Consider the following 17537-nt stretch of genomic DNA (forward strand, 5'->3'; position numbering starts at 1 on the left):
GCATAGGAAAACCGATAATATTGTCTTTTTCACTCTAAACAGACATGGAGACGTCTTACTTCTATGGAGAACAATCACATACTTCATCTGATGATTCTGACGATTCTGACTTTGTTGTCAGTAATTCAGATGATTCAGATGATAATTTCTCTGACGAAAGTGAATCTGAAACAGGTGCAGATCAGGATGAACCTGTTCAGCCACCAAACTCTGGGAGAAATGGAAACAACAACAGTAACAACACACAATGTGAATGGTTGTCTGTGTCCTCAAAACAACGCATGCATACCTTTACTGGCAAGGAAGAAATGAGAGTCACTATCAGTAACACAGGTGACGAAACTGAGGTACTGCCTATTGATGTATATGGTCTCTTTGTATCTGATGATATCATTGATATAATTGTTCAAGAAACCAATAGGTATGCACAACAAGTAATTGATGCTGCAACAGTAACACGAAGGTCACGACTGATGTTATGGAAACCTACCAACAGACAAAAGATAAAGATTTTTTTTGGTATTGTGATGTACATGGGATTAACTGTAAAGCCTGAAATTCAACTCTACTGGTGTAAAAGTGTGTTATATGATGATCCCTTTGTACCAAAGCTAATGTCAAGGGAAAGATTTGAGCTTCTCTACAAATTTTTGCATTTTGTAGACAACAGATGTCATGTAAATTCTCATGATAAGTTGTATAAGGTCAGATCACTGATTGAGCTACTTGTTAACAATTTTAAAGCTGTGTACAAACCTGGCTCCAAACTTGTTGTTGACGAGAGCATGGTGCCATTTAGAGGGAGATTAGGCATAAAACAATACATTCCAGGAAAAGCTCACAAATATGGAATGAAAGTGTACAAAGTTTGCACACCTGAGGGATATACATGGAATTTAGAGGTTCATGTAGGGATGAGTGACAAGATTGCTGACCTAAATTCAACTGAATCACGTGTGGTGAAATTATGTAATGAATTGTTAGGTATAGGATGCACTATATACACTGACAACTACTACACCTCAATAACCCTGGCAGAGTACTTGTTGGCCAAGAAGACCTACATTTGTGGAACTGTAAGAACAAATAAGAAATATTTGTGCCAAGAAGTAGTAAAAGCAAAGTTGAGGGTGGGAGAAATGAAAGCAGCAGAAAACAGACAAGGTGTGAAGTTATACAAGTGGAAAGATAAGAGAGATGTCTTGACACTATCAACAGTACCTGAGCAAGGTGGTGACTTAGTTCCAAGTGGAAATAAAAACAGAAAAGGAGAAGAGATTGTAAAACCTGAAAGTGTCATTGAGTACAATAAGGCTAAAAAAGGTGTTGATGTTGCTGATCAACTCAATTCCTACTACTCACCACTCCGAAAATCAAAGAAGTGGTACAAGAAGCTGGTGATGGAAATGATTGCTGGGATATCAGTGACAAATGCTCAAATTATTTACAATAAATACTGCTCAGCAAAATAAGTATGTCTGAGAACCTTTACAGAATCTGTAATCCTCTCTCTTACTAAAAACATTCCTGGGGAAATAAGAAAACCAGGGAAGAGTACCTCTGATATATCGGGTGCAAAAAAAGACCATACCTTACAGGAAGCACATGGTCCAAAGAAAAATACAAGGAAGCGATGCAGAGGATGCTATGAAAAAATCTCACTTTGTGAGGGATACAAGGTGGCCACAAACAAGGCTAGGAGAGTAACCACCTATTGCAATGAGTGTGAGGGTCAACCACACCTTTGCATTTCATGTTTCAATGAAAAACATGACTAGTGTTATAAATAAATGATCAATATTTTGCTAAAAAACATTACTTGTATTTCAGATAAAAAAAAAAAATTCTTTTCAACAAATAAACTTACTGTCTTATTATTTTCATTTTATTTTCCAGTACCATAGCAATGCATCTGCAGTCATAATAAATAAAAAAAAATATGCACAAATTGTTTACATACTCATGTTTGTGATATTTTTTAGAAGGTAATATTCGGGCCACAGATGTACCAATACGCAACAAGTGAAACATCTACTCGGTACACGGGTGGCCCAGTACACGGTTAACGTGTTAAGTGCGTTAAGTCTAGGTGTGCATTTGTTTTTTATGTTTGTGATGTGTTGTTTGAAAGACATGGATGTATTGTACAGGTAGTTCTCGTTTTGTGCGTGTTCTGTTTGTGCGAATTCGCTAAGATGCGACATTAAAAATATTATAATTAATTAAAATTGTGCGATCTGTTCGCTAAGATGCGATTTGCCCCAACCGCATTTCAAACAGTGCGCCAGATACGTAGTTCCGCTGCCTGCCGACAGGCGGCCGCTCCCGCTCCCAGTTCAATGTTTACAGCCCTCTCGTGTGTTTGCAGTCACAGCCAGTCCAGCCAGTTTACTCATTCGTCAAAATGTAACACATTAGTGTTACTTATAGGTTTAGAACGATACATTTTTAGAACATGTTCACTTTATTAGTCAAATAAATGTGTTTTTCGTTCAAAAAATGGAAGTTTTTTGAGCCAAAACCCGCATCCCCCCTATTATCCATTGTTTCTTATGGGGAAAATATGTTTTTTTTGTGCGATTTCAGTTTGTGCGAAGCCTGTAGGAACCCATATCTCGCACAAAACGAGAACTACCTGTATATTACACCAAGAATTTTCGGTGTGTTTGTGTGTGGTATTAGAGTGTTGTTGATGTAGAGATGAGGTATGTATTTGTGTTCTATTGTCCAGTTGGTGAGAAGTGTTGCTGTAGATTTGGTTGGAGCTATTTTGAGTCTGTTTGTGATGAACCATGTGTTGAGTGTATCAAGGTATGGCTGGATTATTTCTGCAGCTTTGTCTGTGTTACGATGTGTGCATGTGATTGTTATGTCATCTGCGTAGGAAGAGATTTGTATTTCTGAGTTGTCTGGTGTGGGTAAGTCATGCATGTATAGATTAAATAGTGTGGGGGATAGAACTGAGCCCTGTGGTACTCCGTTCTTAATGTTTCTGATGTGCGATGATTGGCCATTATATGACACGTAAGCATTCCTACCTGCCAGATAATTGGCCAGCCATCTTTTGGTGTTATTGTGCATGTCTGTGTTATATATTTTATTTGTTAAGTTGTGGCGGGGATAGCATCAAAAGCTTTACTAATGTCTAATGTTATAAGAAATGTTCTGTGGTGGGGCCTATCTGAATTGATGCCATCTAAAATTCTTTGTGTGAGGTTTATCAGAAGAGTGTTTGTGGAGTGTAGTGGCCTAAAACCGTGTTGTGAGTCAGCAAGGGGAATATGTGGTGTGACAAGTTGAAGTATTAGGCGTTCAATGACTTTAGAGGGGGTGCAGAGAAGTGTGATTGGGCGGTGCAATGTTGGGATTCTTGGGTCTTTGTTCGGTTTTGGAATGGTGATTATTTTACCATGCTTCCAGATGTCAGGTATAGTGTTGTGTGAATAGCTGTAGTTTGCAATGTTTGTGAGTGCGTGTATACCTTGTGGTCCAATGTGTTTTAGGTGGATGTTGCTTATGTTATCAGGGCCACAGGCAGATGAGTGCTTGAGATTATGTATTATAAGTTTTGTCTGACTGTCTATGAAGGGTGTATAGTCTGAGTCTGTGGGGAAGTCTTTCTTACGTCGAATGGTGCGTCGGTCGTCAGGGTGAGAAGTGAGATGGCTTGTCTGTGCAAAATGACGTATGAGTGCGTTTGCTTGTTGTCTGTTTGAGGGTAGATTATCTGTTGTTGTGATTATTGCTGCGTGAGAGCGTGTAGTGTTACTGTTGGATAGTGTAATGCTGTTGAGTGTTTTGTACAATTTGCTGGTGTTTGTTTTGTGATCAAGTGCATTGATAAAGTTTTGCCAATTTTGTGTTTTTTGTTCGTGTATTTTATTAGCAATCACAGTGTTTAGTGTTTGTATTTGGTCTGCTATGTTTTGAGGGATAGGTGTGGGGGTATCGTGTTTAAGTGTGTCACATTGTCTGATGAGGTCTTGGATTTCTGGTGTGAAGTTGGGGTTGTGTGATTTTCTGTTGCCTCTAGGGATGTATCTCTTGTCTGCGTTTTGTGTGATTGTATTAAAAGTGTGCACAGCATTGTTTACGTTTGTGATTGGTGTACTGTTAAGTGTTTCAAAATGTTGTTCTGTCTCTTTTGTGAAAGCTTCCCAGTTAGCTCTCTTGTAATTGGTGTATGTGTGTCTGTGGCCAACTGGGCTGCATCTTGTTTTGGTGGTGATGATGATTGGAAGGTGGTCAGAGCCAAGGGTTCCGACCACTCTCCATGATGTTGTTGGGGTTAGGCAGGGGGAGCAGAAGGTGATATCAGGAGAGGAGGGAGTGTAGAGGGCTTGGTATGGGATATGTGTATGATTATGTGTGTTATTCATGATAGTCAATGTGTCAAACTGAGTCTGTATATCAAGCCCTCTATCTGTGTCAGGGTTGTCAACATACCAGGCAGACGACTTGGCGTTGAAGTCACCACCCATGATCAGGTTGGGGATTGAGGCTAGTTGGCTAAATTGAGGCCTGAAGGTGTTTGGAACTGTGGGGGATGATTGTGGGGGAATGTACATGTTAACTATTGTCAGTGTTGATTTGTTGCCTGTGCGGATTCGAATGGATTGGATTTCTGTTGTGTTATCTGTGGTAGGGAGGAGAATTTTGGTTGTGGCACTTGTGTCTTGTCTGATGGTGGTGTAATTATGAAATGATGGTGTTTTGTGTGAGTGTCTTTGTTTTGTTTCTTGTATAATCGCAATGTGTATGTTGTGTTGTTTAAGAAAGTGTTCAAGTTCATGTTTTTTCGTGTTAATACCGTCAATGTTGTGTTGTAATATGTTGATGTTGTGTGTTTTGTATGTGTTGTATGTTGCCGTTTGGGGTTGAGGTTGGGGTGGTAATGGGGAAGGTGTAGGATCTGGGTTAGAGGGGGGGGAAGGAGAGATCGGGGACAAAGGAAGGGGAGTACTGATCGGGGGTAAGGGCAAAGGGAAATTGGGAGTGGGTAAGGGTACTGGCTGTGGTTGGGGAGGTGGGAGTGGGGTTACTGGAGGGCAGGTAGAACATGTCCAAGTGTTTGTGTATTGGTTTGTGTCAGCAAGTGTTGTACAAGTGAAGTGGGCCCAGTTTTTGCACATATTGCACTGAACTGAGCCCTTTGTCTGTCTGCTCGAAGTAATGGGTTTGAAGAATGTTGGACATGTGTATTTTGTGGTGGGTCCAGGATTGCTCTTTAATGTTGTTGTTGACACAGGTTTGAAACACCAGTGAAGTGAGAGACAGATTTGGAGTGCTGCTCAATTTCCAAAAACTGGATGATCAGGCATTGAGCAACCAGTGTGACAACCTCTCCATGACATTAAGCACCGGAAAAATGTAAGTGACATTGATGAAAAGGAACTGGCTGTGGAAGTCAAAATCTTGCCAAGTTTACCCTCAGATGACATGACTGGTCTTGAGCTCCTCACCTTTATCCACAAAAAAACATTTGGAGGAACTGTATCCCAATCTGTGGGTTGCCCTGAGAATCGCTTGCACTCTCCCTGTGACTGTGGCCTCAGCAGAGAGGAGTTTCTTGAAGCTGAAGTTCATCAAGACCTATCTAAGGTCTTCCATGGGACAGGATTGACTCACTGGTCTTGCATTAATCAGCATCAACCATGAGGTGGACAAGCAGATGTCATATGAGGACATCACTGATGACTGTGTGAATAAAAAAGCCAGGAAGCAGATATTTTGAGGACAATACAATGTTACTGTGAATAATGTGAATTATTACCGTATATTTCTACGTATAAGACAACCCTAAAATCCAAAAATTCACCCCTTAAAATTGGGGGTCGTCTTATACTACAATTATAAAAATCAGACCTTGAATTCTACGTGAGATGACTTGGTAAGCTAGCCTGCCAATAACCACCGATACACAGGAAATGACTCACATTATGATAAGAACTGGTAATAAAGGTAATTAAACCATATTTACCTTATATATTATTGGCATATCTTTATAGTAAATGGCAATTGTTAATAAATTTGAGGAATAATTCTATATTAATAAAATTACGGTACTTTTAACTACTCTATGTAAACACATTTAACACAGCTGAAAAAAATTTAAACATCGAGCACTGGTTGCGTTCATAGCAACCTTTTTCTTTCGCTAACTTTTCAGTAATTTTTAAGACAAAATAAAAATTTTGGATTACAGTACACAAAACGTTTATTTATCAATAAAAAAAATATATTACAGTAATTGAACCAGGAGCGTAAACAAATAATTTTTGTTAGTTAGTTGACGTGTGTTCTCAGAAAATCATGATACATGATTTGCTTTGTTATTTCATTTATTTTGAATTTATAAGGATACAGTAAGTAATTTATCTGGTATAAGGATACAGTTAAGTAATGAGAAAGAAAAGAGAAAAAGCGGAAAAAACAGCTGATAAACATAATCAAAACAATTCTTTTTGTACGGTAGGTTTGATACACTGATGCTTTTGTAATTTAGCAGTCGTCTTATACTACCGATATGAGATAAATTCATAAAAATTTGCTCTAATTTTGTACCTTGTCTTATACAAAGGTCGTCTTATACACGGAAATATACGGTAGTTGTTTTTCTGGTGTGTGACTGTGATGTTGATTAAGCATTATTTTAAGTGTTGTTTTTTTTCTTATCTTTGCACTTTGAAATAGATCTGAAATAAATAAATGTGACGTGTAATAGTTTCTTGCATCTTAGTAGACCATCTAAACGGCTAGGAATCACTTCATCACAGTTTGACAAACCCCTCAGGGATAAATGAAGTACCTACATACTTATCTATCTAGGGCCCCAAAACAGCATCTTGCCTAGGGCCCCCACAAAGCTAGAAATGGCCCTGTGGACCAATTGTTGGTCAGCTCTCATTATGTGAAATACTGGAGGAAATATAGTTCAACTGACAGAAAGAGATCTTGGACCACCACTAGCAGGTACCTGTCACTTGTACCACTGGAGACTAATCTTCAAAGATGAATGTTGATTACTTTTAACTTTTACTATCTCTCCTGTTACCCTTCTACCTCTCTTTTACTGCCTCTAGACTCCATCCCATTGGAGTGATACTGTCCTGAATGATAGAAGCATTGATTATCAGCAATGGCATACATTTTTTGGGCCCTTTACCTCTTCTGTATTTTTTTTCTTGCTGAGTCAAGACATGCTTTGACCTGGCCACTCACTCATACTTAGATACATTTTTGTATTCTTTCTCTCCATTCACTTTCATCTTGTTAAACTTTTTTTTTTAATTTCCAGTAATAATAAGAATGTTAATCAAATGACATAGAACTTGTAAATATTATGAATAATTTCAAAGGCTTATATATAAGCAGAAGAAAAATGTAATCTGTATAACTACTGATATGATTACAAAATTTGTCGTTTAATTCTTGTGTATATGAATTACACACCTGATAAGCTTCTGATTTCTCCCATTTTTCCACATCTGCTGGACTCAGAACTTCTTTCTTGGGGATCTGGAATGTATGGGTAGCTGGAGAGAAAAAAAAAAAAATAGAGAAAATCAGCATAGGCTTGGAAAAAATAATTATCAAACTGAAATGTTTAAACTGAACAATAATGACATTTTCTTTATATATTTATTTTTTTACCTTTTTCCTACCTGCCAGAACCCACAACTAAAACGAGTTTACGTAGACCTGAATAATGGTTGCACCAATCTTTACAGGTGTCACAAATATATCTATATAAGGAACTTACTGTTGACAAACATGACTACAGAATTGACATCCAGCAGTCATATGGCAATCCAATGCTCATCACCATCTTCACTTCCATATTGAAGGTATGGCAACAAGAGGCTAGTATTTGGTCTCCACAATGGCTCCATGATTACACACTTTCATGAACTACCATTTTCCTGTTATTCATCTTCCATTACATGCCTGAGATATATATTAACAATCCCATTCACCTATCAGTCAATCCATTGCCATAGGTCTCTTGCAGGAGACCCACAGCTCCCCCATAACCAGCAATAGTTACCAGAATGACCCACAAGTAACTCAAGGAAGAAATATTGTGTTGTCTGGGAAGACCTTGAGTAGATGAGTGTAGAATGTGGTGTTCAGTGTCTTCTGTGTTGTGACACAGCGATTCACATTATCATATCAACAAACAAGTGGCTCACCTCCTACTTCCCTCCATTCTCTCTAACCATTTCCAATCTCCTGCCTATCACCTTCACATTTACCTCCCATTGTACTCCATCCATGTACACATTGAGTAACCATAGTGACATAACACAACCCTGGTACAGACCCATCTTTACCTCAAACCACTCACTTTCACCATTCCCAACCCTAACACAACTTCTACTACTCACATAAAAGTTTTTGACTGCCCTAACACTTTTTCCCCTATTCCATACATCTGCAACACTTCCTACCTCATTTGTCCTTCTCTAGATCCATTAAAGTAAAAAAAAAATCCTTACCTTTTGCCAAAAACTACTTGTATATCTGTCTTACCACAAAAATTTTATCTACACATCCTCTACCTTTCCTAAATCCACACTGTTCCTCCCCAATTACTTCTCTTCCTTTCCTAATCCTTTCAATTAACACCCTCTCATATGTCTTTCCAACTCCATTCAATGGACTAATTCTTCTAAAACTACTTGATTCATATTTGTCCTCTTTTCCTTTGTAAAGCAGAACTATAAAAGTACTCTGGTCCTCTGGCACATTCCCCACGCTTGGCTCATATCAAACAAACTCACTGGCCAGTCCACCATAAGCAATCCTCCATTTGAGACACTCATGTAATGCAGTCCTAAGTCACTACACAGTCCAAATTTTTTCATTAGTGCTTCCAAATCAACTCTGAGTGACTGGATTTGACCCAGTGAGTGAGACAGGATGGGGTGAGGGAGGACCTGTCTTTATGGCGAGGCTGGGTGGGATAAGTGTGCTATGAATGCTGCTGTTCACAAATTAACAGTACATATCTACAAACCAGCAAATGCATGAGTTTGAACCAGCAAACACTGGGAGTTCCTACTATCCTTGAAAATCTGCAAATAGTTAAATCTACGAATGGTGAACCAAGAAAAAGTGAGGGTCAACTGTATGCAAATGGCTTTATGTACCAGCTTTGATTTCATGGTGCTATGATAGTGATGAATGAGCATGTCGCTCTTGTCAATGTCCCCCATGCTGGCACTGCAGCTCTTGATAACTATTAGGTAGCCCACTTCCTCCTTCCTCTTGGGTTAACTGCTATATCATCAAGTCATTGCTCCGGGTCTTTTGCAGGAGACTTGCAGCTCCTAGTTAACCAGCAACAACCACTGTATTGGCCCATAAGTAACTCAGATTAGAAATATTTTGTTATGTAGATATGACAATGGTGAAGCAGAGAAATTGAGGCATTTGCTTTCTTCTACATGATAGGGAAACTTATTTCTGTAGCCAGGCCAATTCTATTCTGGTACAGTACAGTCTTAGTGATGGATGGTAACCTGAATGCAAGTGTGCTGGTGTGAGTCTTGCTTCTCTTGGAAGAGATTTTTCTGTGCGGTTGATGTCTGGAGTGGACGACTCAATGAGCAGAGTTTTGGTGGCTGGTCTTTAAGAATTTTTTTCTATGATCTTTGTGTAAATGTATTGTGTGGTACAGGTAACAGGTTAATGTATATGTTTGAGTAGTACTGTAGGCAGCTAGTTTAGATTTTTGTTGTGTTCTGATGGTCATGCTTGTGTGGTGTAATGAAATGGCTGAGTAGGGTTAAGGGCCTTTGCCTCTATCATTTCCATGTGGTTCTATAGAGAGGATTTTGGTTTCTGTGCACAGGTGTCCTATTGGGGTGGTTTTGGTGCATTTATTATTATTCTCAAAGCTTTGTTTTGGATAGTTGGAAAGGTGTTTATGTTTTCCACAATGATAGGAACCATGCTGCAGAAGCATGGTGAAGTGTATTTACCTGATTGTATTTCCCTCATTATAGTATATGGGAAAGGAACAACACTCATTGGATACCATCTACTCTCCAATTTATGATCCTAGCCTCAAGTTCATGTACAGTTCCAACTTAGTCTACATCCTTGATTTCCAATAATCATATTTAGATTTGAAAATTTTGGGGTGGTTTGGACACATGGAAAGAATGAGTGAAGAAAAATTAGCATATGAAGTGTGGAAGGTAGAGGTGGATGGAAAGAACATTAGGGGGCTACCAAGGAGATGGATGGATGGGGTAAAAGGGGAATTGGGAAAGAGAGAAATGTCTGTTAAGGAAGGGAGAAGACAGACAATAGGGGTGAGTGGAGAATAGTTCTGTATGGATGATGCTATGATACATGGAAGGGAGTGGGTGGGGGATAGGGGGTGAGGGAGTACGTGTGAATGATATTTTGACGCAGCCCGAAGGATGACGGAGAGATTAAAACATGAGATCGGAATGAAAAGAAGACTTTACGTAAAAATAACAAAACAGGGAATCACACCTTAAATCAAGATATAATAAAATGGCAAAGCTGGTTAAAAAGAATACACGTACAGCGAAATGTAATTATGAAATTAAGGTTGCTGGTCAAACAAGATCTAACCCAAAGGGTTTCTTTCATCTCTATAGAACAAAAAACAAAAGAATAGGGCCAATTACTGTAAAAACGATGAAAATGTCATGATAGAATTGGAGAAAAAAATGAGTGAGGAGTTTAACAATTATTTTCTATCGGTGCTTACTAATGAGAGGTTAGATAAAGTACCTGACTGCGATCCAATTTTCAGAGGGGATGAAGAAAGTAGTCTATCTAATATCAACATTAGTAAAGAAGTAGTCAAGCAGATTGAAAGACATAAAGCTACAAAATCCCCGGATCCAGACAAAATTTTTCCAAGAATGCTTAGTGTAAATTTGAAATCTATGACCAGTTAACTGAAATATTTAATAAATCAGTAGACACTGGGTTTGTGCCTACTGCTTGGAGGCAAGCAAACATTGTTCCTGTTTTTAAGAAGGGAGATAGATCGTCTATATGCAACTACTGGCCAATCAGTTTGACATCAGTATAGGAAAAATGCTTGAATCGGTAATAGTAAATACTCAGAAACACATCGAAAGACATAATTTAATTCATGATTCACAGCATGGTTTCTCCAAGGGTAGGTCATGTGTGACTAATCTTCTATCCTTTTACATTAAAGTATATAAGGCATCAGATAACAATGATAATTACGATGTTATTTACCTTGACTTTAGCAAAGTGTTTGACAAAGTGCCACACCATAGACTACTAAATAAAATCAAAGCCCATGGCATAGGAGGAAAAGTGTTAGAATGGATTAGAGCTTGGATTAGTAACAGAAAACAGTGGGTCACCATAAATGGAATAAAATCTAGGTGGGGCAATGTTACTAGTGGGGTCCCCCAGGGCTTGGTTTTGGGTCCCTTGTTGTTCATTGTGTACATAAATGACTTAGACGATGGGATAAATAGTGATGTTAGTAAGTTTGCCTAATTAGATCAGGAGATGACGCAGAGATTCTGCAGGATGGTCTTAACAAATTGTTCACATGGTTGGTGAAATGGCAAATGAATTTCAATATCTCTAAGTGTAGTGTATTAAATGTAGGGCTACACAACCCCAAAAATAGATGTAGCTTAGATAACACACTTTTAGAGAAAACTGAGTGTGAGAGAGACTTAGGAGTTCTAGTGAGTCCGGACCTTAAAACCAGGAAACAGTGCATTACAGCCAGGAATAAAGCTAACAAAGCATTAGGTTTCATTGCTAGGACAGTAACGAATAGAAATGCAGAGGTAATTATTAAACTCTATCTAGCAATAGTTAGACCCATCCTCGACTATGCGGTACAGTTTTGGTCTCCGTCCTGCAGAATGGACATCAATTCACTAGAATCAGTACAGAGAAGAATGACCAAAATGATACATTTGCCTTATGAAGAGAGGCTTAGGCACCTTGACTTACACTCTCTGGAAAGATGCAAAGAGAAGGGTGATCTAATAGAGGTGTTAAAGTGGATCAAAGGCTTTAACAAGGGTGATGCAAACAAGGTCATCATATTAAAACAACAGGGCAGGACTCGCAGTAATGGCTATAAACTGGAGTAATTTAGATTTAAGAAGGAAATAGGCAAGAATTGGTTTACTAATAGGGTGGTCGACGAATGGAATAAACTTAGTAACCATGGAGTAAGCACTGAAACTATCAGTTGTGTTTAAGAAGTGATTAGACAACTTTCTGGATAGGGATGACAGGTGGTGATGGATATGGAGCTGCCTAGTGCAGGCCTTATGGTCTCTTGCAGTCTCCTTCATTTTTATGTTATCATGATTTCTCCCTGTCTTCTCTTTTTCTACATGAGAGGATGGAGGAGGGGTGCTGATTAAATGAAGCAGCCTTGCTGTGGATATGCTGTGTCTTGCTGCATTGCTTCTGACCCAGGGCAGTGGGCAAAATGCAGGCATGACCCATCATCCAGGAGCCAAGAAAAGAGGGAGGGAGGGGTGGTGAATGAGAGTGGAGTATGTAGGGATGAAATGGGTGAAAGTGGATTTATGCTTTTGACTTCGGTTACCTCCCTCATTAGGGGGGAAAAATCATATATATATATATATATATATATATATATATATATATACAGTATATATATATATATATATACAGTATATATATACTGTATATATATATATATATACATACATACATATACCAAGGCTTTTTCTGCCTTACAAGGGAGGTAGCCAAAAAGGGAAAGGCATAAAATCATTTCCACCCATTCCATCCCTCAATACACTCCACACCCCTCCACCCTCCCTTTTATCTTAGCACCTCCTGGATGATGGGTCATCCCTGCACCTTGTCCACTGCCCTGGGTCAGAAGCAGTGTCGCAAGACACAGCACATCCACAGCAAGGCCGCTTCACTAAATCGGTAACCCCCCCTCTCCATCCCCCCATTGCATAAAAGGAGAGGATGGGGAGAAATCCCTTCGGGCTGCGTCAAATTTTGCTCACACATACTACCTCACCCCCCATCCCCCCGCCCATTCCACCTCATGCAATCACAACATCATCCATATACAACCATTCTCCATTCACCCGTCTTCTGTCATCTCCCGTCCTTCCTCAACAGACATTCCCCTCTTCCCCAAAGCCCCCTTCACCCCATCCATCCACCTCATCCTAGGACGTCCCCTCATGTTCACTCCCTCCACATCTGCCTTCCATACCTCTTTTACTAGTCTTTCTTCACTCATTCTTTCCATGTGTCCAAACCATCCTAATACTCTTTCATCAACCCTATCTCCCAGCTCCTTTTCCACCCCTGTTCTCCTCCTCACCTCCTCATTTCTCACTCTATCTAGCCTAGTAACCCCCATTATACTTCTCAGACACCTCATCTCAAACACATTCAAACTCCTTCTCTCTTCTTCTCTTATGTTCCATGTTTCTGCCCCATACAGTGCTGTTGGCACAATCACTCCTTCATACAGTCTCTTCTTAGCATCCATTCCCAAATGTCTATTCCTCATTACACTCTTTAATCCACCAAGGCATTTACTCACTTCTCTCAATCTACATTCTACATTCATGTACAAGGTCTGTTAGAAAAGTATCAGACCTTTTTTTTTTTTTTTTTTTTGCAAAAACCTGATGGATTTGAATCAAGTGCGCTTGCATGAGCCGACCTTGAGCCTTTGTGCGCATGTGTGAATTTTTTTCCTGCCTGTCGATAATGTCAGTTGCTGGCAAGCAGCATTTATGTGAGGTAGTGTGTAGTGTTCTCGGCAGTTTTTCATTGCAAGGAAAGCTCACAATTGTGGGATGATGGTCACCAAGAAGGATCCCATAAAATGAAAGAAATAACAGACCAAATAAGGAAACTTGATGTCAGAAAGTCACATGGGCCCGATGGAATAGCGAACTGGATATTAAAAGAATGCATAGATGAACTCACGGATAAAATACACAAGATATCTGACTTCTCACTCAAAGAAGGAAAAGTACCACAAGACTGGAAAAATGCTAATATTGTACCAATATATAAGGGAGGAAATAAAGGAAATCCAACAAATTATAGACCGGTATCCCTTACAAGCACAATTGCAAAAATATGCGAAAGAGTTATAAAGAATAAATGGACTAAACACTTGAAAGAGAACAAAATACTAAACCCCAACCAATTTGGATTTAGAAGTGGATGATCATATACTACAAACTTAATATGCTTTTACTCAAGATTGGTAGATATAATACAAGAAAGAGATGGCTGGGCAGACTGTGCCTTCCTGGACCTACAAAAGGCTTTTGACAAAGTACCACACAAAAAACTACTGAGAAAAGTTGAAACAATAGGTGGAATACAAGGAAAATTATTGGGATGGATGAAAAACTTCTTGGAAGGAAGAAAAATGAGAGTGATACTTAGAGAAAAGAACTCAAATTGGGTAAACATGATAAGTGGAGTCCCCCAAGGCTCTGTGTTGGCTCTGATAATGTTTGCTGTTTATATAAATGACATGGATGAAGGAATTGTATGTTATATGAGCTTCTTTGCAAATGATGCAAAACTACTGAAGAGAGTGAGTAATGAAGAAGATTGCAAATCTTTTCAGGAAGACTTGGACAAAGTCTGGAATTTGAGTAAAAAGAACAAAGTGAATTTTAACATTAAAAAATGTAGTGTAACGAAATTTGTTAAAGTAAAAATAGAATATCCGGTCAATACAAAATTGGAACAAAGGAAGTTACAAAAGTAAACTCAGAAAGAGACCTAGGAGTAATTATCTCAAATGACATGACACCAGACAAACATGTAAACAAAATAGTTGGAGAAACCTACAATTTAATAAGATCAATGAAAGTGGCCTTTGACTACATGGACAAGGAAATGGTAAAGAGAATACTAGTTACACTGATAAGACCAAAATTGGAATATGCAGTGTCACTATGGACACCCAGTACAATAAAAAACATAAAAGAAACTAGATAGAATTCAAAGAGCATTAACAAAGATGGCACCAACAGTTAGCAAGTTGACATATGAACAAAGATTGGACAAACTAAACTTAACTCTGGAGATAAGAAGAGAAAGAGGTGATTTGATAATCTATAGAATTATGAAAAGGATGGAAATTCTTGATAGGGATGATCTACTTCAATGGGACAGAAGAAATACAAGAGGACACAAGAAGCTTAAGAAGGCCAGTTACACAGGAGATTTAAAAAAGAACAGCTTTCCACATAGAGTAATAGATATATGGAATGAATTGAAAGAGAAAACAGTGAGTGCTAAAACTATACATGACTTTAAGAAAGAACTGGATGCAGAAAGATACAACTGCGGGTCTGTATGAGCATAGCTCTTCTCCTGCAAAATACAATTACCGTATTTTTCGGACCATAAGGCATGGGCAAAATCCTTAAAATCGGCCAAAATCGGGTGGTGTGCCTCATCGTGAGGTGCGCCTAATGTGTGGCTTCAGTGCAAAAAAATGTCTCAGACAGTGACATACTATTTTGGTACGTTTCGTAGCTAGTTGCCGATGGCGACAGTGCATAGGCCTAGCAAAAGTTACAACCAAGCTATAACCAAGATGCATGTATCTTGACAAGAAAATTGCGAAAACTTCGACAGTTTTTGAGTCCATGCCACCGCATTCATTCACGCTATCACGGCTATGACATCATAGCGTCCACAACACAGACAGCCATTTTGCATTGGTCTAGTCTCGCTCCACTCCGACTGTAGTCATTTGGGTATTTTTTTAGTTTCGATCATGGGTGCAATATAGCAATAGAAAATTAATTTTTTTGTAAATTAAAATGTATCAACGTAATATGCAATTTTGTGAGGGGGGGAATGAAAAAAAAATTACCTTGCTACAAGCAAATATGCTAATGAACGAAGTCGGTAGCATAGGATCGGGACGCCATCTTGTCGTCTGTCAATTGACGGCCTCGGTACTTCCGACAGTAAATCACCAGGTACATTTTCTTGAAGGAATGTTATGGAGCGGAGATACAAGCATTCCTTCAAGCTGCAAAAACTTTGTATACCCCGCAAGCTGAGAGAGTGGTTGAAAAGCCCGCCAACATCTCTCATGACAACAAGAACGAGGACAAGCCAGATGACATTTAATTAGTAGGTAATGATTTATTAAACACAGGTTAGGTTAGGTTAGACGAATTTATCATCCTTTCATTTCTTTGACGTCGGCATCTATCATAACAAACATGGCGTACCATTCATCCGACATAACTTCGTTACTTACGAAATCTGTTTTAGCACATTTTTTAAATTTCCGCTCACAAAATTGCATATTACGTTGATACATTATAATTTACAAAATTAATAATTAATTTTCTATTGCTATATTGCGCCCATGGTCGAAACTAAAAATTTACCATCATTTGTAATAAATCTTGTGTTTTTAAGTGAATAGAGAATTCCGGGAATAAAATTGCTAATGTTGGTTTTATTCCCCACAATTACCATAACGTGTTTATGTTGTTTTTTAGGGGTATTGGCAGGGCAGACTGTCCATGGAGGTGGTCTGATTTCACTGACCAAAATAAAAAAAAAATATTTATTTTTGTAATTTTGCTAAATCCCAACCAATTTTTCTCATTCAACGAAAATGTTCAGTTCTGAATGCACTCACATATGCATGATTATCCGATGACGAGACCAGGTGCGCCTTATGTAAGGATGGGGAATAGCAAATTACGGGTGTGCCTTATGGTACGAAGCGCCTTATGGTCCGAAAAATACGGTAGGTAAATACAGGGTCAATCACCAAAGAGTACTACAGGGATGTCCTCCATTGCCTACATGAAGCTGTGCAGTGCAAGAGACCAGAGCTGTGGTCAACAGGCAATTGGTGCCTCCATCACAACAATGCCGCAGCACATTCCTTGAACTTGATTCAGAATTTTTTGATGAAAAACCAGACTCCTGTGGTTCAACAGGCTCCTTACTCTCCTAATATGGCCCCCTGTGACTTCTGGCTTTTCCCCAAAATCAAGAAGCCATTGAAAGGAACGTCATTTTCATTGCAATGAAAAACTGCCGAGAGCACTACACACTACCCTCACACAAATGCTGCTTGCCAGCAACTGACACTATCGACAGGCAGGAAAAAATTCACGCATGTACTGTACACAAAGGTTCAAGGTCGGCTCATGCAAGCGCACTTGATTCAAATCCATCGGGTTTAAAATAAAAACAAAAAAAATAGTAATAATAATAAAATAAAATAAATAAAAGTCAGATACTTTTCTAACAGACCTCGTATTATTCCAGCTTGGGCTGGTTTTCCGACTATTTTGTTTATATGCTTGTCTGGGGACATGTCTTTGATGATAATTACTCCCAGGTTCTTTTCGTAACTTTCTTTACTTTGCACTGATTTTATATTGTCCTGACTTTTTTTTTTTTTTCCAAATTCCATTATATTACATTTCTTAATGTTGAAATTCACTTACCATTTTTGACTCCATTCC

The 17537-nt window shown here is 38.8% G+C and overlaps 1 protein-coding gene across 6 annotated transcripts in view; it reads right to left on the minus strand.

Moving 5' to 3' along the window:
• Window positions 1-17537, minus strand: part of LOC143020032 (serine/threonine-protein phosphatase 2A activator-like) — a 205428-nt gene that overhangs the window by 145653 nt on the left and 42238 nt on the right. For 5 of the 6 annotated variants that reach the window (XM_076176167.1, XM_076176165.1, XM_076176163.1 and 2 more), the window contains exon 2: window positions 7453-7535. The exons of the other annotated variant lie outside the window; for it this stretch is intronic. In XM_076176167.1, the coding sequence (XP_076032282.1) occupies window positions 7453-7535 (83 nt within the window). The remainder of the gene's footprint in view (window positions 1-7452; window positions 7536-17537) is intronic. 6 annotated transcript variants of the gene reach the window in all.

This window comes from Oratosquilla oratoria, chromosome 38 (assembly GCF_046742065.1).
Source record: "Oratosquilla oratoria isolate Oo_2021 chromosome 38, ASM4674206v1, whole genome shotgun sequence".
NCBI lineage: Eukaryota > Metazoa > Arthropoda > Malacostraca > Stomatopoda > Squillidae > Oratosquilla > Oratosquilla oratoria.